The following is a 21,151-nucleotide window of genomic DNA, read 5'->3' on the forward strand; positions in this document are numbered from 1 at the left end:
TTGTCTGCCCAGAACATTTGGTACTATCTTAGGAGATTTTTGATGCAACAGGTATTTTTTTCCTTTCATAGTCTTTGCTGGTCCCTCTTAGATATGTCCTTCCGTGGTGAAAACAAATTGCAAAGATGGAGCAGTTTAGATGATGTGGTTTAGCTTCCACAACACCATGTTAGGGCTGACCTATGCACACGTCTTGTAAGAATAACGATTTGTATTTTTATATTGCACTTCGTGGCAGTACTGCCATTTCTAACAAGTGTAAGTCGTAGGTTTTACCATTACTAAATCTAATGGCACTTGGTTAAATAGCCTCTGTGGAATGGAAAGCTGAATCAACCTTGTTGGTTTTTAGGTCTCTCCTGTCAATGCGCATGCGCATTGAGCGGAGCGAGACTATAGGGGCTTAAACAGAGTTTAATTAGACTGGCGATTTGATGCAGTGCATGTGCGCTTTTAGCTCAATGCGCAAGCGCAATGAGTTAAAATGCGCGTGCACAGCATCAAATCGCCAGTCTTCGCCATCTGTTCCCCAGCTTGGTGCCGCCAAAACCTCCCCTCTCTCTCCCCGCACACAGCCTTGCTCGCATTTCTCCTCCCCCTCCCCAGCCGCCAGCTCCTCCCCTCTCTCCCTCTCTCTCCCTCTCTCTCCCTGCAGTTTCACGTACTTTTACTTTCACGGCCGCAGGCCGTGTCTCGTGTCTCGTTTTTTTTTTTTTTTTTTACTTTAAACACAACCCCGGGCTTGTTTTCACAGCAGCCGCTTGCCATGTGCCACTCCTAACATGGGCGCATACAAACAATGGCGACCACAGCTTTTTCCCATCACAGCAGGTTTCCTTGTATTTTAACTAATCACGTTTTTTCCACCAGCTCCACACTCGCACTTCAGCAGTGGCGCTGCGGCTTGAACAATGGTGGGCGCTTCTTTTGTTTATTTTCAGCACGCTTTCACTTTCACAAAGTCGGCACATGCCTTTCTTTTTGACCGGCTCGTCTTTTTTTAAGATCCCGGTACTAGGAGCAGAGACAGCGTTGGTCCCTTCATAAATGAGGAGGTAAGCGAGGCATAACGCAGCTTTCTTTGCTCTGACACTGCTCTCAGGACCCCACCTCTGCTGTTTTGCTTGTTTTTGTTTGTTTCCAAGTGCCCCATGCCATGCTCGCACGTTAATAGAGGCAACCCCCTTTTCTTTAGATGAGCCACGTCTAAAGAAAGGGATGCCATCGCCATTAAAATTAAAGCGCAGTTTGGGGCGCTTTTACAAAAAAGCATTTGCTTTTTAACTTTTGAAAAACGAATGCTTTTTTGTAAAAGCACCCCATACCGCACTTTCATTTTAATGGCGGCCGCGCCCCTTTCTTTAGCCCGGGACTTGTCTAAAGAAAGGGATGTGGCCGTGATTAATGTGCAAGCGTGGCATGGAGTGCTTGGCAACAAAAAATATTTGCAATGCAATAGGTCGTGTATTTGCGAGAATTTAAGCTATTGCCATTTGCGATGCAATAGCTCAAACTCTCGTAAATGCGAGACCTATTGCATTGCAAATGCTTGTTTAACTTGACTTGCTATGAAGACTGATGAAAGAAGACGCCCAGCAGATAAGACTGCAAAGAGGAACAGACTTGGCCCCAGGCCTACCGGCCCTTCTGCAGTTACCTTGTTGTTTAACCAACAACTTCCAGAACCCATGGGTGGACTGACTGCCTTAAAGATCGGATCTCCTGTGAACAGCAGCTCTGTTCGAAAGAATCACCAAAGAAAGGCTCCGAGCCTGCGGAGGGCAAAAAGCAGACGCTTAGAACCACCACTGCACCAGGCGCTTACAGCCAGAGTAAGAGTGGCCAACCGGTCCCAGCGAGGTCACCCAGCGCCCCAGAGTCCGACCACCCTGGGTTGACCCCTCCAGGACTCCCCGACATCTGCATGGAGGCCCCTCCCCTGTCCCCCAAGCGCGAGTGGCTTGGTAAGGTGAAATTCAGCCTCAAGACACCCCTGCATTCAGTGGCCTGGGCTTTGGAGAAGAGAACCTGAGGTGCACCTATGTCTCTGGGCCCTCCAACTTACCCGCCCAGGTGTTGGTTCTTCCCGGAAGACTTCCTGGACAGCACCTGCAGCCAGAACTCAAACCCTGCAACTCCCATTTCAAACCCAAAACTCAACGCCTCACTCTGCCACCCCTGTGGGTGCACTTTGTGTGCTAAATCCGATCCCAGATTGCCCTGAGCTAAACCCTAGGAGCTTTTGCTCCCACAACCTTGTGGCGCCCCCTTCCCCTATTGGATAACATTGGGCTTCAGCACTCTGCACCCGGCCCCACTGAGAGTGCATCCTTGACCCTGGTGGAACCCTGGTTCTAACCTCAGAAACCCAACTCCCACAACCAAATAATTACCTTTAAATCGATAACTTCATTTCTTCCCATAGGATTGCATTAAGAAACTGTGTGTTTACAAATACTGTCTTACTTTCAATGTATTTAGGAAATGTCCTGGTGTGATATCTAGGCATATCACACACAGTAAAAAAAGTAATCTGAAAAAGTAATTGAAAAGATTGCAACTGTTTCTGAACATTTAACACTACCTTGATAAAGCCTTACTGTTCCCCACACTACAACAAATAGAGTAAGGTATTATCTAATTTTACCTCTGCCTGCCTTTGGGGTTCCACTGGACTCTGCACACTATACCTTTTTTTGGTATAGTATATACAGAGCCAGCTTCCTGCAAAGAACCATAAAAGATGCTTCCTGTAGAATGAATCCCCTCTAACAATGTAATCGTCACTTAACTTCTGCCTTTTATATAGACCTTGATCTTCCTAGTTTTTATACATTTCATAAAATCACATCTAGATTTTAAAAGGCGAAACTCTCAGCGCCTTTGGCCTCTTTCCCGTAACCCTTCCTCCCCTGCAAATCTGATATAAAGAGAAGCTTGACAAACACAGATCTTCGTTCAACACCAGTTCTTCTGTAGCTGCTGTGCTATTTGGAAAGGGTTTGTATTTTAGAAACTGTTGCTCACAAAATCTGCCTCCGTTTCTTTTTAAAAGCCAGAGGAAAGCTTTGCTAGATGTAGAGGTAATTCCTGCAAGGACAAGGATGCTGCTGCTTCTCCGACTAGAATTGAATGAGCTTATCTGGCAATCCGTTTAGTTTTTGTAGCTTTGTGGCCTGTATTCTGTGGTGCGGACACCCCGCTAGGCCAAGTCTTGCTCTACTGGCCATTCTTTTCCCTATGCTACTAAGGTCCCCTTGTTTGGCGCAGATGCCTATCAGTGATTATATGATGCAGAAATAAGGTGGTCTCCTTGTTCTCTGCCCATCATTTTTGGCTTTGCTCCTCCCACTTCCCAGTTAAACTAGAGCCTTGCTGTTGGAACCTGGGATGACAGGTCACCTAGGGTAGCCTGGCTTAGGAGTAGGACACGCAATTCTAGAGGCACAAGTGTGAAGGTTGCAAACCACCCAGCAGTAAATCCACGCAATAACACATAAAAAGGACGCTACACCAATTTGTTAGGAGAATAAGTACTTGTTTATAAAAATAATCTCTTTGCTCTCTTGGTACTAAAGTTCACAGTTCAATATAATGTGTTCTGTCAGGAAGAGAACCAGTACATTTAAAATGGCCAATCAATGTCAAAAACACAATACTATTAAATTATCATCACATTACATTTAGAGGACTTGAAATCAGTAACACTACCTTCAGAGAGGTTAACTTATTTCAGTATCTATCATTACCAATACATTTAGTCAGATCTCAACATTTACCAGATTTGACTTCAATGAGGAATTCCAGTTTAACCAGAAGTTTAGTTAGAGATCAGCAATCTCCATGAGGAATTTATTCCTTCACTTAACCAGCAGATTTCTTGGTATTACTCCCCAATCTGTATTAAACAGGGATGAAAACGACCAGTGCCAAATTTACTCCACGGTAGGCGCTAGCGCCGCTTCCCCCTGCAGTTCACCTCCTTACTTGTGATTGAATATGCTGGAATTGTCTTGCGCCAGGCTCAACAGGGGGAACAGCAGACGAAGAGGCCGGGGAACCGAGGCTGGAGAGGCTCTCACGCCTCAGAAGGCTCCACTATGCTCACTCCCCTGCTCGGGCCGACTCCTCAGTGAGGCACTCGAGCGGAAGACAACCAAGGCAGACACCACAATGCTTCCCCGGCCCCTACCGGGCCTCTAAACACTCCCTCCCTGCTCGGGCCAGCTCCTCAGTGTGGCGCTCGAGCAGGAGGAAAAGGGCAGATAACTCGGCAAGCTGTGGAAGCCCCCGGCGCCTTCCTCGGCGCTGGATACCAAAGACACTCCTCCAGTGGGCATGCGCGGTAGCGCTCGAGCTGGTGCCGCCTCCCGCTGCGCCCGCTCGAAGGAAGGACGCTTCGCTCCCGGGCCTGCTTACTTCTTTGCCCCTCCTTCCGGGATAACAGCGTCGGACTGGGCATGCGCGAAGGCGCCTTCACTTTCCCCTGACAACGCGTCTGAAGCGCGGTAGGCGCCCCCGGGGTCCCGCTCACGAAGGGGAGCCTCGCAAGGCTTCTCAGGCTCAGTGGATCCCGGGGAGGCGCTGTCACAGTGCGCGATCAGTGCCCCAGGAGTCCCGCTCACAGCCGAGGCGCCGCTGCCTCAGGGAAACCGGCACCCTTCACCACTTGTCAGTTCGCCAGGAAATCCAGGGATCGGCCGACTGCACGTCCGGCTAGGACCTTTCAGGACACAAGGGCACAAGCCTTCCCCGACACCCAGGAAGGTAGGAAACAGCGCTGGTTCGATTTTCACCTCAGCTCCCACTTCCCAACTCTACAAGGTCCTTTTACCATTCAATACTGAATGGAGGTTGGTGTCTAGGGATGAGGGTTATTCTTCCTGAGTCCCTGTCACTGGGCAGAGGACTGCGCTCCGCAGCGCCACAGTCTCCTTCTCCTGTTCCCACCCCACTATTTTCAAGCTAGGGGTTAGTCAGGCGCCCAGGGTCTCCCTTAAACATCCACAGCGGGGACAAGACAAGGTTCCCAAAGGAGGAGTAGAGAAGTGGATTAATTAGGCTGCTTCCCAGACCAGGAGATCAACCCTCGCACTAGTCTCCCCCCACCTTCCAAGATAGCCTGTCCTCCAGCTGACTCTCTCAGGTAGACAAAATGGCTGCCCCGCATTCCGCCTTATATAGGCTGTCCCTCCGTGGTCCAGAATGGACCAGAAGGTTCTGGAACGCCCTATACTAGTCTATGGGCAAGTTCTGGGTGTGGCAGTTAGGGCAGTTGGAAGCCACCATTTTGTGGTTCCAACTTTTCCTGTCATAACAGGCCTCTGGGCCTGAGGTGAAAAACTATGAGGGGGGGAAAGAACACCTATCCCCTTGACCAACACCTAGAAAAAGCTAGTGGACACAAAAATTATTAAGGGTATGAGGGGCAGAAAGGGGACAAAATAAATAATAAATTGGAGGGACTACGCAAAAAAACCAGACAGGTCTAACACTTGCAATCAATGTTACTTTCAAAACCAAAGGCCCCTACTGTTGACAGCCGCTGCCCTTGTAGCTGTAAAGTGGCAGTGTCCAACTGTTCAGACAGGAATGTTTTTGCCCACCAGTCTGTTTCCCTTATAAAAGTGAATTAAAGTGCGGTTTCAACACCTGCAAGGTGAAATGATAGTTTTCTTTTTATTTAAAGGCAATTATGAGCTGCTGGCCTTGAATGCACCTTCTGCAGAGTTCATTTCTACATTTAATTCTACAGTAGAGGCTTTAAACGAAGAAAGGCATGATTGGAGCTAGACATAAAAATGTTTTCCATCTCTGCACGTGTACATCCGGTAGAAGCCCGGAACTGTGAGGTTACGCTTGTCAGTTATTGACTTTTTGATGTCACATTGGCCATTGCTCTTCTAATGGTTGCGAATTCGCCTATGCATAGTGCCACTCTTTTCTGGCCTGTCCGTTATATCCATGTGGGTGATGCTGTGTTCTTCTGCCATCTAGTGATTCTGTCCTTGCCGTTGGTTGCTTCCGTGAATATTAACTAGTTATTGTGTGACTTGATATGCTGTACACACTCAATGCTATGCAGAGTTAGGGCTTCTTTCTCCGGAGTCTGGAACAAATATTTGAACTATTCATTAGAACTAGTGTGCTTCTTACTGAAAAGTGGAACAGTGCCTCACTTTGCAAAACCCCTGAGATTGCGTGGTTGGCCTTGCGCTTAGATGCTTCGAGGCCTTTAGAGACCGTTCTTTACCTTGGGAAATGCCTTGCAATGTAGAGAAACCGAGAACTGACATTGAAAGAAACCTTTCCGGGGTCCGTTTTAGTAAACTAGTAAGTAACTGTATCTGCTGCATAGTCCCGTCTCTGGATGACTGTATTGAAACGTTGGACCTCTCTGTAGACTGGCCTATTGATAAAATGAACAGGGATCAGGTGAGCTACAAGGCCTCACAAGCACATGTGCTATGAAACTCTGGCAGCAATCCCAGCTTGACTTGCCTCCAGCACCCTTGCCACGGTGAGGAGATGCTTTGCCGCGAGTAATCCATGTCAGATGTACATTGTCTGAATCTCTCAACTGCAGGGCTCTGTGGATTCTGTGCTATGAAAAGTAGAAGAGCGGAATCACAGAACCTTGCAAAGAAGGAACCATGCCCACTCTGCCATAGATTGTAGAACACCTTTGACACACTTTACAGGCTGTGGTGTAACCAGCCGATGGCTGTACAACCAGGCTGTCCTCCCCCCTACAACATTTTAGTAGGACAGCGAGTGTCTCAATTCTATCCATTAGGAGTCCTCGATGCTCTATCGAGGCCATTTGCTGATGTGTTCTTTGTATTTGAACAACTTACAACTGTTGGGTCTGGTAACTCGTTTTCAGCTCAAGTAGCTTTAGCGGGGTTTGGATTTCCTATACCCTTACATAGAAGCACATTATGTCCTTTATATTTACACTGGTCGCCCAATTACAATTGGGGCTGGATGAGCTACTTGAGTCTTCCAAGAAGCGAGCAGCCTAGTTGCTGCCTGAGGTTCCAGCCTAAGTGACTGGGCCGTTACTTTGTTGCATCCCTTGATAAATGTGCACGCGCCTGCAAGCAGAAGATGCTCGAGGGGGCTCTTCCGTCTGATGACCTCAACGCTCGCGTGCATTATAGAATTTAGGACAGTCCTGTAAATTGATGCTCCAATTATGGCATCTGAATCCTTCTAGTTCTGTTACCGGTGATCTCTTTACCTTCCTTGTACCATGTTGGCGCCTGTAATAATGCCTGGTGAGGGTAAAAGGGCCCCTCCTCTTTGTGAATGTAACATCAAGCGACCACCACCTCTTTCAGGGACTCTGCCCTTCAGTTTAAGAATGGTCTCAAGACGCACTTTATTATATTACCTCAAGATTATTGGTATGGGAGCTTGCTTCACGGGATAACTAGCTGTAGCCCAGAGTTAAGTTAACATTAACTGGAACCCCTCTACAGTCTTATGTGGTGCTGTCAAAAGAAACAAACGCTATAATTAACATGGACAGGACTACTGGAATTCTGCACAATTGAAGGACTAAATTATGCGACAAGAAAAGTCTGTGTACAGCAGAATGCGGCACATTTTGTAATAGCGTTACTGCAGAATGTTGAATCCAGTGGCAGTGCATGTGGATATCCGTGTGGATGAGACCAGGGAGCTACTACTTGATGACACACAAGTAGTGTATAGTAAACTAACAGCAAGTTAACTTTTGTTCTAAAATCTATTTTAATGCCAGCATCGGATGGCTGCAAGGTAAAGCACTTGTTACCTCAGGCACTATCTTTGTTGCAGACCTACCTTGAGTTTTCTTTGTATACTTCCTGTACTTTCATGATGAGCCAAAGGTAGCTGCTTGTTTGAAGTGGGCCGTAGGACTCCCATAAACCTGTTGTAACGAATAGTTTTCTTACCTGTCGGTGTAGTTTTGCAGCTTGAAGATCTTTCTGGATTCACTATGCTGTGCATTATTCCGCGGTCTTGTGGTTGGGTCCGGATTCGTAGTCTTTTCTTTGTTTTTTTTTTTTTTTTTCTCTTTGCCCAGGTGGGCGTCGGCGTCACACCCCCTTTGGGTGTATTTCCGGTGACGTCGGCATGCTTCCTGCGGAAGCTCCCACTCTTGGGCGCCATCTTCGGGTTCTTTTTTTCCGTGTTTCTTTCGTTTCCGAAGTAATGGCAATGTTCTTCTTAGTTTGTATTTACCGCTTTGTATTTTCAAAGTCTATTCTTTAGTTAACCACCTCTTCTCTCTCCAGCCTCATCTTTCTGGCGGAGGTGGGTGGGTTCGCTAGTGAATCCAGAAAGATCTTCAAGCTGCAAAACTACACCGACAGGTAAGAAAACTATTCGTTTTGCAGCGTGAATCTTTCTGGATTCACTATGCTGTGCATAGATTTTGTAGCGGTTTCTCATCTCTGTGGCGGCTGGGTGGAAGATGAGCGTTGGGTGTTGAATATGTGCTGTAGCACCTTCTGTCCCACTTGAGCTTCCTTGTTCATTTGTATGTCCACACAGTAGTGCTTCGTGAACGTGTGCACCGAAGCCCATGTTGCCGCCAGGCATATGTCCTCTATGGGTGTGTTAGCCAGGAAGGCTATTGTAGCGCCCTTCTTCCTGGTGGAGTGGGCACGTGTCCCCTCAGCCAGTTCCTGTCCTGCCCGTTTGTGGCAGAGTTGGATTGTTTGTGCGATCCATCGTGCAATGGTCCTTTTGGTTACTGCTTTGCCCATGAAGCTGTTTGCGAAGGACACAAAAAACTGTTTCGTTTTCCTGTGCCCCTTTGTCCTTTCAATGTAGTGCATGACTGCCCTTCTGGCGTCCAGGGTGTGCAGAGCTCTCTCTGCGCTGGTTGTGGGTTTTTGGAAAAAACTCGGTATCTGTATAGACTGGTTCATGTGAAAATTGGATACCACCTTCGGCATGAAGTGTGGGTCAGTCCTCATCACAACTCTATCGTTGTGTATTTGTATGTATGGTTCTTGTAGCGTCAGCGCTTGAAGCTCGCTTACTCTGCGTAAGGACGTTATCGCAACCAGGAAGGCTGTTTTCATAGTTAGCATCTTTAGGGAGGCCTTGTGAAGTGGTTCAAAGGGCTCTTTCATGAGTTCCGTTAGGACTGTGTTCAAGTTCCATGCAGGTGGCGGCACCCGCTTGGGTGGTGCGATCCTTTTCGCTCCTTCTAGGAATCTCTTCACCACCTGTGATGTGAAGAAGCTCCTGCACGTTTCTCCCCTTGTGTAGGCTACTATCGCTGCCAAGTGAACTCTTAACGAGGATGAGCTAAGGTTCTTCTCCAGTAAGTGCGTCAGGTACCTTAGCACTGTGGAGTCCCTCTTCATCTTATTGTGGAGTCTTTCCTGTCTGCACCATATTGTGAATCTTTTCCATTTCGCAACGTAGCACTTTCGAGTGCTGGGCCTTCGTGCCTCCCGAAGTACCCTCAGGGTGCTTTCTGGTAGTCTCAAATGTGCGAACTCTATGTCCTCAGGAGCCACGCTACTAGGCTCATGCTCTCTGGCTCTGGATGCAGTACCTCTCCGTTCTGCATGGACAGTAGATCTTTCCTCCTGCTGAATCTGTGGGGTGCACACTGTGTCATCTCCATGATCTGCGAGTACCAGGTCTGCCTCGCCCACTGCGGTGCGACCAGTATCAGTGTCATGTTGCTCGCTCTGCACTTGCTCAGTACTCTGTGCATCAGTGGTATCGGGGGAAAGGCGTAGGCAAATGTCCTTGACCAATCTATCCATAGGGCATTCCCCAGTGTCCCCTCCTCGGGCTGCCTGGATGCGAAGTTTTGGCATTTTGCATTCTGGCGTGTGGCAAACAGGTCCACCGATGGTGTCCCCCACCTGTCGAACAGGTATCTTGTCTCCTGAGCATTGAGCTCCCACTCGTGGGATGCCGATGTCTGCCTGCTGAGCCAATCGGCTTGTATGTTGTCCTTCCCTGGTAGGTGTATGGCTAGCAGGTCTATCTTGAGAGGGATGGCCCATCTCCATATCTCCTGCGCCAGCGTTGAAAGCGGTGCGGACTGTGTGCCCCCCTGCTTGTTGATGTAGAACATCGCAGTGGTGTTGTCTGTTTGTATCAATACCCTGTGCTTGTACAGTCTTGTTTGAAAGGCCTTCAGTGCAAGGAAGATTGTCTTCAATTCTAAGTAATTGATGTGCTTTGTGGCATCCGTCGGTGTCCACAGTCCCCTCACCTTGAGCTCCTCCATGTGAGCGCCCCATCCCTTCAGGGATGCGTCTGTGGTGATGGTCACTGTTGGCGTTGGGGGCGTTAGAGGCTTTCCCCTTGCTATGTTCTCCATGGTCCACCATGTCATCTCCTTCTGCACTGCGTGCGTTACAACCACTAGATCCTCCCAACTGCCTGTAGCTTGTGACCATTGCTCCTGTAGCCATTCTTGAATGGGTCTCATGTGGAGTCGTACATTCGGTACCAGGTGGATGCATGATGCCATCATCCCCATGATCTTGCTCGCCGTCCTCACTGTCCGAGCTTGTCCCTTCCGGTAGAGGCGAGTTTCCTTCACCAGCGCCCTCGCCCTCTTCTCGCTGGGGAACACCTTGCCCTGTAAGGTGTTGATCTGTGCTCCCAGGAAGATCTTCACTTGTTCCGGCTCCATTGATGATTTCTTCCAATGGATGGAGAACCCCAGGTTTATGAGCGTGCTGGTCACTGTATGTGCGTGCAGCTTGCATTTCTGGTATGAGTTTGCTTTCACCAGCCAGTCGTCCAGGTAAGGGTATACATGTATTCCCTGCCTTCTTAGGTGCGCTGCGACTGCTGCGAGGCACTTTGTGAAAACTCTTGGTGCCGATTTTAGACCGAAGGCCAGTGTCGTGAACTGGTAGTGGCTTTCTCCGACGGTGAACCTGAGCATGTGCTTGTGCTTCCTGTTCATTGGGATGTGCAGGTATGCGTCTTTGAGGTCTATAGTGACCATGAAGTCCCCGGTCTGCAACTGTGGGAGCACCTCTTGCAGGGAGGTCATTTTGAATTTTTGCGTTCTTATGAATTTGTTCACGAACCGTAAATCGAGAATGGGCCTCATTGTCTCGTCTACTTTTGGTACCAGGAAGTATGTTGAGTATACTCCTGTGTTTCTTTCCTTGAAGGGTACCCTTTCTATGGCCTGCTTCTGCAGGAGTTCTTTTGCTTCTTCCTGAAGGCACTGCAGCTGCTTGCTTGCTAGCGGCTTTCTTCTTGGTTTTCTGTTTGTTGGCCTCGCCTCCAACTCTATGCAGTATCCGAATTGGATAATGTTGAGGATCCATTTGTCTGATGTGATTCCTCTCCACTCCTGGAGGTGGAATCTTAATCTTCCTCCCACTGGTGTCCTGTGGTCGTAGGTGTCTAGTTTGTCTTGACCCATCTGTACGTGCTGCCCCCTGGGATCTTTTTTGTGGGTGGGCACACGGATTTTTTTGAAGTCACTTGGAGGTGGGCTGCTGGCCCCCTCTTCTATTTTGTCCCCGTCCATTTCTCCCTCGAAAGGACTGGCCTCTTTGTTGGTACTGCCAGGGCTGTTTCTGATGGCCCTGCTGACCCTGCGAGTCTGCCTGGTGCGTTTGCTGGAAAGCCTGGTGTGATGTACCTGGCTGGTTTCCGCCTCTCCCGCCGGGCCTCCGTGACGGGGTGCCCCTCTTGTTCCCTCTGAACTGCAATGCTCCCATGGATCTTGCTGTTTCGTTATCCTTCTTAAGTTGGCTGAGTTGCTCATCAACTGTTTGTCCGAAAAGCGTACTGCCGTTGAATGGTGTGTTCAGGATGCTGTGTTGCACCTCCGGTTTGAAACCGGATATCCTGAGCCAGGCGTGTCTCCTTTCCGTGACGCCCATCATCATGAGCCTGCTGGCGGTGTCTGCCCCATCCAGGGCCGTCTTAAGGCAAGAATTTGCAGCATTCTTCCCCTCTTCAATTAGCTTTTCGGCTTTCTGCTTGGCATCCTGGGGCAAGTCCTTCACCAACTGCCCCAGTCCCTCCATGATTTGGTACATGTGTCTGTTTACCAGGGCGTTGGAATTAGCCATGCGCCAGTGGGTCGCGGCATTCCGTTCGATCCTTCTGCCCACCAGATCCATCCTTTTGCTCTCTTTATCCGGTGGCGGGCCCGAGGTAGTGGGTACGTTAGCCCTCCTCCTTGCTGTGGCCGTGATAATGGAGTCTGCGGAGACCGTGCCCTGAATGTAGGCCGGGTCCTTTGCGGCATGCTTGTACTTCTTCTCAGTTCTGGGAGTTACTGCCTTGCATGTTGCGGGCTCCCTGAAAGCTTCCTTCCCCTGAGCCAAGACGCTCTCGAGCATCGGGAGGAACTGGCTCCTCGTTTGTGTTGGGAGCAATGTTTCCAGAAGGAAGTCTGCTTTCTGCTTCTCTTCGTCGAGCTTGAGCTTGAAAGCTGCTGCGGCAGATTGTATCACCGCGTTGTAGGCCCCGATGTCGTCCGGCGGCGAGGGCCTCGAGGGGTAGGTGTCGACCACCTCCTCCGGGCTGTCGGTGTCGACATCGATGTAATCTACCTCCTGAAGGTCATAGGGCGCCGACTCTGTGTCTGTCCTGCCCTCATCTTCCTCCCCATAGCTGTAGCTCTCGTGGGGATTCTCGTACTCCTCCTGGTCGTCGAACACCTCGACGTCCTGGTCTTGCTCGGTGACTTCGGCGACCTCTTCTTCTTCCTCCTCGACCGCCTCCAGCACTGGTGGCTTGGTCTTGTGAGGGATCGTGAAGGCCTTCATCCTTGCGTCGAAATCTTTTTTCCGCTGCATGAAGTTCTCCATTTCTGCCTCGAGGCGCCTTCTTTTCTTTTCCATCTCGGCCGCGTGTTCCGCGTCGGATGGTTCCGCCGCTCTCTTCGACGGATGGCTCGTCGCCGTGCCTCTCGGAGTCGAAGTTTTCGACGTCGAACCGGATATCGGGTCTCTGGTCGTCGTCGACAGTTTCGGGTCTTTCTCCCTCGTCGATCGATCCTTTTCGGGGACGATTGTCGACGTCTTCTGCTGATCAGCAGCTCTCGGCGCCGGGGACTCCTTCTCTGAGGATCCGCTGGGCCTGGGAGTAGTCGCGGACGCCGCCTTTTTTGGCGTCGGCGCTTTCGGGGTCTTGCCCTCGATTTTTCGAGACTCAGAGTCTCTCGGGTTCTTGGGGGCCGAAGAGTCTCCTACCTTGTCAGAAGTCTTCGTGTAATCGGTCTCTACGACCGTGTAGCTGTCGTCTTCGGCGGCAGCGTTGTCTTCTTCCTCGGAGGACATCCCCAGCTCGTAGAGCGACGGGGTCGGGGCCTTCCCCTGCAGGGCGGCGTGTGCTACCCTCTGCCTCTCTCTCACACGAAGGGTCTTCGGGGTGAAGGCGGAACAGGCGTTGCAGTCTCCGCTTTCGTGGTCCACCGGTAGGCAAAGGTTGCATACCGGGTGCTGGTCCTTCTGCGCGTACTTGTGGTGGCAGTTACGGCAGAACTTGAACGGCGTGTTGTCCATCCTCGAGCGTCCAGGGCCTCTCTGGTCGCGTGTTCGTCGACGGTCGTCGAAGATCTGGATGGAAAACGCCTTATCTTTGCTTGTCTTTCGTCGGTGAAGTCCCCTGGAGTCTTCAGATGACTTCTCCTCGTCTTTTCTGTATTTTCTTTCTTCTTTCTCCAAAAATGTCTGGAGCCCAAACGGGAACGATCCAGACCCGACCGCGGAAAAAAAGAATCTGAAGATGGCGCCCAAGAGTGGGAGCTTCCGCAGGAAGCATGCCGACGTCACCGGAAATACACCCAAAGGGGGTGTGACGCCGACGCCCACCTGGGCAAAGAGAAAAAAAAAAAAAAAAAACAAAGAAAAGACTACGAATCCGGACCCAACCACAAGACCGCGGAATAATGCACAGCATAGTGAATCCAGAAAGATTCACGCTGCAAAACCAGTAGTGTCGCTTCGTCCATGCATGATCTGTGGTGGTTTCTCATGGTGGCGGGTATCTTTCGGTCAGTTCAGCAGTAGCGGCCTCGTCATACTGTGCTCTGGTTGATGTCTGGCCATGCACTCTACGCATACAAACACGCCAGTGAACTGAGCACTGTGCCAATAGAACATCTTTTGAAAATGAAGGTGAAGGCATCTTCATTTCTGTGACCCTTTTGAACATGGGGAGCATTGTTAATCCTCACATTGTGTTAGAGAAGCAGAATGCCACAATACTGTCCCCAGATTTCCATGTCACACTCTCGGCAGTTTCAGCATCTGTCTTCAAAAACCTGTTTTAGATTCTTAATTTGTTTAGAAAGCTAAGGATAATCAAGTGGAGTATGAATTTCATTAATCCATCAAGGGCTAATTCAATGAAGTTTGTGGTCTTTTCCAGGTATTCTAGCTCCTTTGCGTTACTTTGCTTTGAAGTTGTTGGGTAAATGAGAATTTGTTGCTAATTGAATATTAAGCAAGTGATTTCTTTATTGATGGTTAAGGAATCAGACTAAATTGGCTCTATCGCGGTTATCTTTCATATAATACGGTACTCCTCAGTAACTGTCCCCCCACCAGCAGTCATGTCATGATTGCATCTCTTGCATTACCCAACATTGTGCTGCGCTGCTTGCAATTGGAAATGTGTTTCAACATAGCACGAATGCTTATTTGGAGGTTTATTAATTCAATCTTAAACACACAAACACTGCTGTAGCAAGTTTTTTGCAGAATAAAGTCTCTTCTAGAATCAGGTGTTTTTCTCGGGTGTCAGATTTTAAGATCGAACTGTCCATGGCCTTCTTCACCACACTTTATCCCCACTTGGATGAAAGTGAAAATGTTGATGTGAAAGTGTACATGTGCCTGGATTGGCTGCAAGGGAAGAATTACGAAGCAACTTATTTTTATGAACTATTTACAATTGGATTTGGAGATTTTACACCCATTCATATAGTACTTTTGTACTGTTCATATGGTCCAGTAACACTTTCAGAATCTAGGAAGAAACTAATGCCTCTCCTCTGTAGTGTTCAAGAAATGCGCTCTTGTAGAAATGCAGTTCTTTTACTAACAAGTCTGTGCTTTTTGTCAATAAGCATTTCAATTCTTGTGTGCCGTGGATGTATAGTCCTGCAGTGTAGCAGACTGCTTACAGAGCAAGGAAAATGTGCAGGCAAATAAAAACTTGTCTGGTAAGGAATCCGCCGTAGATTCACATATGACCCCACAAGTTCCACAATTCCAATGCGACTCTGGCTCCTCTTTTCCAGCTCGCCAAATGAACTACGTTAGGATATTGAGTAGGTCTTCTTTTTTTTCTAGAATAGGGTGTAAATAAGACCACACCTGCCACATTCTTGGGCTGATGAGCTTTTTATTTTCAGTGTTGTCGAGTATCCTCTGGCAACATTGAAACCAGCATGTGAGCCTGAAGAGGGCCATGCTAGAGAACCACTTGATGCATTTCGCAATCCTTTCTGTTGGGTATTTAACACTTGGAGTTCAGCTGAACTAGAAAATGGCAGCCTGCACCTGGGTTCTGGTTAGCGCGCGCATAGGACCACCAGGCGTCTGCAGCGTATTATCTGGGGCGTCTGCAAAGCCTATACTGCAGGTTCACTTTTGGTAGTTATGAGGATGAATATTAACTGTTACTTTCTTTTTTTTCTCACTCTTGCTTTGCAAATTCTCCTTCCCTCTCCTTACTACTACCACCCCCTCTCTTCCTTCATTCACTCTTCCAAGGCTTGCTACCTGAAAGCTATCGAGACTCAGCCCAACTTTGCGGTCGCCTGGAGTAACTTGGGCTGTGTATTCAATGCTCAAGGGGAGATCTGGCTTGCAATCCACCACTTTGAAAAGGTAGGTATGGCTGGTAACCTTCAACCATGGACTGAGGCGTCATTTACCTTTCTTGTGAACCGCTACCTTCTGAAGTGTGTATGTATACAGCTGGAATGCATCTAGTGTTAACTTCAATGGGTGGCGTACTTTATAAACTCTCCTTGTTGGTGTGCCCAAAGCTTTGACCAAAGGAATAAATATTTTCATTTATTTTCCACTGCGGGGAACAGGGTTGGGGCTTATGTCTTCATGAAATGCCCTTAAGTTGTAACATGGAGAGCCCTATATGGCTGAGCTGCACTTGTCTTGAGTGCTGATGTTTATAGCTTTCTGTAGTCATGTTAGAGCAGGGGATACCACACAGATGTACTCTTGCTTTTCATAACTGCGCAAGTAGCCCACACTGCTTAGCTAATGGTAAACGAATCCAGGAGTCCTTTCGTCAGTGAATGGTTAAACCCATATTCCCATATTCGAGTACTTCGTATCTTTACACTCTTTGGTATGCATGGTTGGACCTCTGTAGTAGTGCATACTGGTTGCAGTTTGTGTTCGGTTATGTGGCTATGATTTGGCTTCTTGATGCTTTTGACTACTTGGCTAAAATTGGAAGTGTTTGTATGTAGATGTTGGTGACTGCATGCATCTGTGGCACCTGAGGGTCCGGTTAGGGTGGATATGGAGAGATGGCTGTCTGCCTAGAAGGTGACTGAGTGACCACTGTCTCTATGCATAGTTCAGTTTTACTAAATATTTATGGTGTTGTATTAATTTTGTCTTTTTAGGCTGTTACGCTCGATCCTAATTTCCTGGATGCTTATATCAATCTGGGCAATGTGCTGAAGGAGGCACGGATCTTTGACAGGTATGATGGAGATGACTGCTCGTAAGATATTTTCATTTCATTTCTCTTGTCCACTTTGATTAGGTTATCGTCTAGAGTGTGAGGTACCAAGATGAGCCGTAGGCTTTAAAATGGTTTTAGCATGTATTTCCTGGTTGAGGCTATAAAATCTCTGCCCTCATACTCCACGTGTTTGTGTCCCCTGCATCTACCCCATAGCTCTTTGATTAGGGGTTGTATATTTGTCAGTCTTCTTTTTAATTTCAACGGCTTGTAAAACTTGGGGCCCTGTACCACTGGATGCTGTTTTTAAACTAAATGTCTTGAAGGAACTGCTTAGTGGGGCTTTTTCCTTAGAGCCACACTTATCAGAATCTGAGAAGCCTGGTATAGTTTAGGTTTGTAAAACCTGACTGACATAAGATTGATGTGCCACTGTCTGAGAACAGTGAGAGTTTGAATTAATATTCATCTGGCATCTTGTCATCACTAAGGCCATTGTGGTAGGATTGACTATCTCTAAAAAAACAAAAATCCTCCTGGCCTTTCTCATAAGGGCATCGCATGAGGATGAGAGCATCCGTCCACTCCTGATATTGGAACCGGAACCTGCCCCAGAGATCATTTAATTCACAAGAGTAAGGAAGTGGGTTTCTGTTGCAGTCACCCCCCCCATACTTTTTGCCTGATCCCTGATGCACTTTTCCTTGGTGTGCCCTGGGTCCCTGCCACTCGGGTACCCAGGGCCTGTGTTCCTTCCCTAAAAAATGTACTAAAGCCTACACCCAATTGGCATCTCTGGCCACATGTCCGCCCCTGGTAAATAGTACCCAAGGCATGGCGACCAGAGAAGACCCCTATGGGCTGCAGCACTTATTGTGCCACCCGTGGGATTTTTTTCAGTCAAGTTTTTTAAGACTGTTGTAAACCCAAAAATGGACTTTTGGAAAAAAAAAGTTTTTCTGGGATTAGAATAGTTCATTAATTACTAAGATTATTACTTCAGGGAATAATTCTTCATGGTTTTGCTATAATGTCTGCATGTTTACTCCTCAATGGAACCATTTCACATTATTCACATTTGGAAAGCTTTGATATTCTGCTTGGAACGTGTGGCTACTTTAAGAGTTTCTGGCTTTTTCTGCTCAATCTTAAATGGACTCTCAAATCCGTTGGGTAGTCACTAGACTAGTTTTCTTACAATACTTCTGCTTTGCCGTCTGCTTTCGCTGTGGATATAGTACAGACCTAGTTTCTTGTAGTTTTTTTAGTGGCTAGCCAATATATTACCCGTTTGACTACTATACATAAGTAAACTTTCATCAGCTCTGCTCCTGTATGAACTGAACCTTTAGCTGCTTCTATCCCTTGGTACGTCAGGGCTAATAGTGATTTTGTGCTGTGCTTCACAGGGCAGTGGCGGCCTATCTCCGTGCACTAAGCTTGAGTCCCAATCATGCAGTGGTGCACGGCAACCTGGCGTGCGTGTACTATGAACAGGGGCTCATCGATCTGGCTATCGACACCTACAGACGGGCGATCGAGCTGCAGCCTCACTTCCCTGATGCTTACTGCAACCTGGCCAATGCTCTCAAGGAGAAAGGAAGTGTACGTATTCATGCCTTACATTGTGGGGGAGGCTCTGACTGGGATTTCGGATTGTTCAAGAACATGGCATGAATAATGCAGGTGGGGCATCTAGTTTACCAGCACAGCATTCGTTTCATGTTGCTCAGAGATGGTCCTTGATCTGTTGAAGTGACATTTCTACAGTGAATGGGACACGTACTAGTGACGTGGGATTAGGTATTTTTTAAGCAAACTGTTGTACATATTTCTATCCATTAAATAAAAACCGAGCTGTCCATTGGTACGTCCTGATGGAGTTGGATTTTCTTTATTCCACAGGTTACTGAGGCAGAAGAATGTTATAATACTGCGCTACGTCTCTGTCCTACACATGCCGATTCGCTCAATAACTTGGCAAACATCAAGCGAGAACAGGGGAATATTGAAGAGGCTGTGCGTCTCTACCGGAAAGCACTAGAAGTAAGCAAAAGCGATGTTCAAAAGTCTTCCTATTAATATGCACTCCAGATGAACAGAGGGAGTTAAGTGTAGCTATAAGTTACCTTGCAAGATGTTTGTTTATAGGAGGGATTTTGTGTGTAGTGAACTCTGGTCATTCTTATTTACCACCTGATGCACTGGATACAATGGTGTCCTTTAAGACTTACTCATGTACTGAACAAGTATCCTCAAGATGCAGATTGAGCAGCTGCTGAATTTAATTCTAACATTTGTGTTATAGAAGATGGGAAGATCTTGCTGATGGATTGGTATTCATTTTTTATTTGGATGGAATATTTACCCTGTTGAATGAATTTTAATGTGCCCACCTGCATTGAGAATGATCATAAACCAGATCTATTGGTCTTAATTTCTACTGTAGTAAAACCCTTGATTAAAAAAATATATATATATTTGTGATAGTTTGGTGGAAAACGTAACCACACTTCATGTCTGTATCTGTTCCCTGTTGCAGCAGGGTAAAGTAGGGTATAGTGAGTGGGCTGAATACACCCATGCTGCTAGGTTTACAGGTTGTGCGACGTGGCAGGAAGGGGTATACACATGCTGGCAGAATTCTCTGCACAAGTTACCATTATGTGAAGAACACACAGGCTATAAACAAATCTCTCATTTTGCCAAAACATCCGTGAACCACACTTCCCACATGTACATTATCAAAATCCTACAACCATGTCGCTGATGAGATACATTTAGGACTCCATGTTTTGGGAATTTAATAGACATTTACTGGGGAGAGCTGGTAGTCAGTCTGACCATAGTGGTACATTTAAGGAGAATGTTTCTCTTGGTAACTAAAAAATCTGCTGCCACCACCATTGGATCCAGCATTGCCGCCACTTTCAGTCAGAACTGAGGACTCCCTCACATCAAATCCCAGCTTACATGGAGAAGCTCCAGTGACCTCATGATTGACCCCACTAGATTTAACATACTGGACTGCTCAGAACAATTCTAGTGGCAGGGCAATACTGCTTTACAAACCATACAAGAAGCGTTGTGTAATAGCCACCATTACTGCATCACGCTTCATCGGAGCTTGTAAACCTCTACCATGCTGCAGATTATGCTTTGGCAGCTTAACTTTAACCGTGAAGTGCCCAGAGGAGAATGATTCCATTGGAGCTGCAAAGGGTTCATTGCTTGCTTTGTGTTAATGTAAGTTATTTGCCTCCAAGGCTGGTGACTTTAAAATGCCTCTTGGATATTGGATGAGGTGTGAGAGAAGATGGGATGCTCGGCTGTGAAAAGGTCTGTAGGTCGTATTGAGGAGATGCCCGAGTAGATAGGTGGGAATCCTCCCGTAAAGTGTTAATGTGAACAGTCCTTGCTCCTAACTGATCTTGTTGCGTGTTTGCAGGTCTTCCCGGAGTTTGCAGCTGCTCATTCCAACCTGGCCAGTGTTCTTCAGCAGCAGGGGAAACTCCAAGAGGCCTTGATGCACTACAAGGAGGCTATCAGGTAGGACTTTGAGTCTCATGATCTGGTGGTCACTGAGTGGAAATCTGACCACTTCAGCCGTTTGCTTGAAATTAAAGGTCCTGTTCTTTAAACTGGGCCTCGTGTAGATCAGCTCCATCCCTTGTTGGAGATTACTAGTGGATGCAGTTTGAGGTTCCGTTGGAAATGGTTTTGTTAAGTGCTGTTCTTGTTCCAGAATCAGCCCCACCTTTGCCGATGCCTACTCCAACATGGGAAACACGCTGAAGGAGATGCAGGACGTGCAGGGCGCTCTGCAGTGCTACACTCGCGCCATTCAAATCAACCCGGCCTTTGCAGACGCCCACAGTAACCTGGCCTCCATCCACAAGGTGGGTTCCGAGCCGAGTTTGGATATTTTGCTGCACTTCATATTTTCCCCCCTTGAAATGCAAGAATGTTAATTTCCTTAATTCACTTGTTCATATCCTCGTGAGAACGGTATCATCATCATGGTGCTCGAGCCTTCATTGAGTTCAATAATTATAAAGGAGCGCTTCACTGTGTGAAGCGCTCCAAAAAACATTTAGCCTCTTCTCCTGGACAAACGAGGTGAGCTCTGTTCCAGTTTTCTACTCCTGCGGCCAAATGTGGTGATCTTATTGGTGCTGTACTTCTCTTCTCGCGTGCAAATGCCTTAAACGTAAGCGGAATACAAATAAAATTCAGTAAACTGGAGGCTATGAAATGCAACTCCTGTTTGAGAAACAAGCAGTACATATTTCTCTGACATCTTGGGGTAAACGTTGAGTCCAGGCTCCAACTCTTATTGTGTTTACTGTTAATTTTGCATGTCTCTTGTAGGGAAGTGCCCCTTTTTGCGTAGTTACCCTGAACCTTTTGCCATATACCGGATGCACTTTAACTTGATGTGCCCTGGGTCCCAGCCAGTCTGGTTCCCAGAACCTGT

At 47.6% G+C, this 21,151-nt stretch overlaps 1 protein-coding gene across 5 annotated transcripts in view; it reads left to right on the plus strand.

The window, feature by feature from the left end:
- The window catches only part of OGT (O-linked N-acetylglucosamine (GlcNAc) transferase), a 399,845-nt gene that overhangs the window by 119,168 nt on the left and 259,526 nt on the right, over positions 1–21,151 (plus strand). For 4 of the 5 annotated variants that reach the window (XM_078640248.1, XM_078640247.1, XM_078640246.1 and 1 more), the window contains exons 5-10: positions 15,729–15,845; positions 16,613–16,692; positions 18,084–18,279; positions 18,580–18,720; positions 20,123–20,223; positions 20,420–20,573. In XM_078640248.1, coding sequence (XP_078496374.1) covers positions 15,729–15,845; positions 16,613–16,692; positions 18,084–18,279; positions 18,580–18,720; positions 20,123–20,223; positions 20,420–20,573 — 789 coding nt within the window. Of the gene's footprint in view, positions 1–7,120; positions 7,934–13,942; positions 15,846–16,612; positions 16,693–18,083; positions 18,280–18,579; positions 18,721–20,122; positions 20,224–20,419; positions 20,574–21,151 lie in introns of those variants that run through there. The other variant, XM_078640250.1, reaches the window with a different exon arrangement.

Source organism: Lissotriton helveticus, chromosome 4_2, assembly GCF_964261635.1.
Source record: "Lissotriton helveticus chromosome 4_2, aLisHel1.1, whole genome shotgun sequence".
NCBI lineage: Eukaryota > Metazoa > Chordata > Amphibia > Caudata > Salamandridae > Lissotriton > Lissotriton helveticus.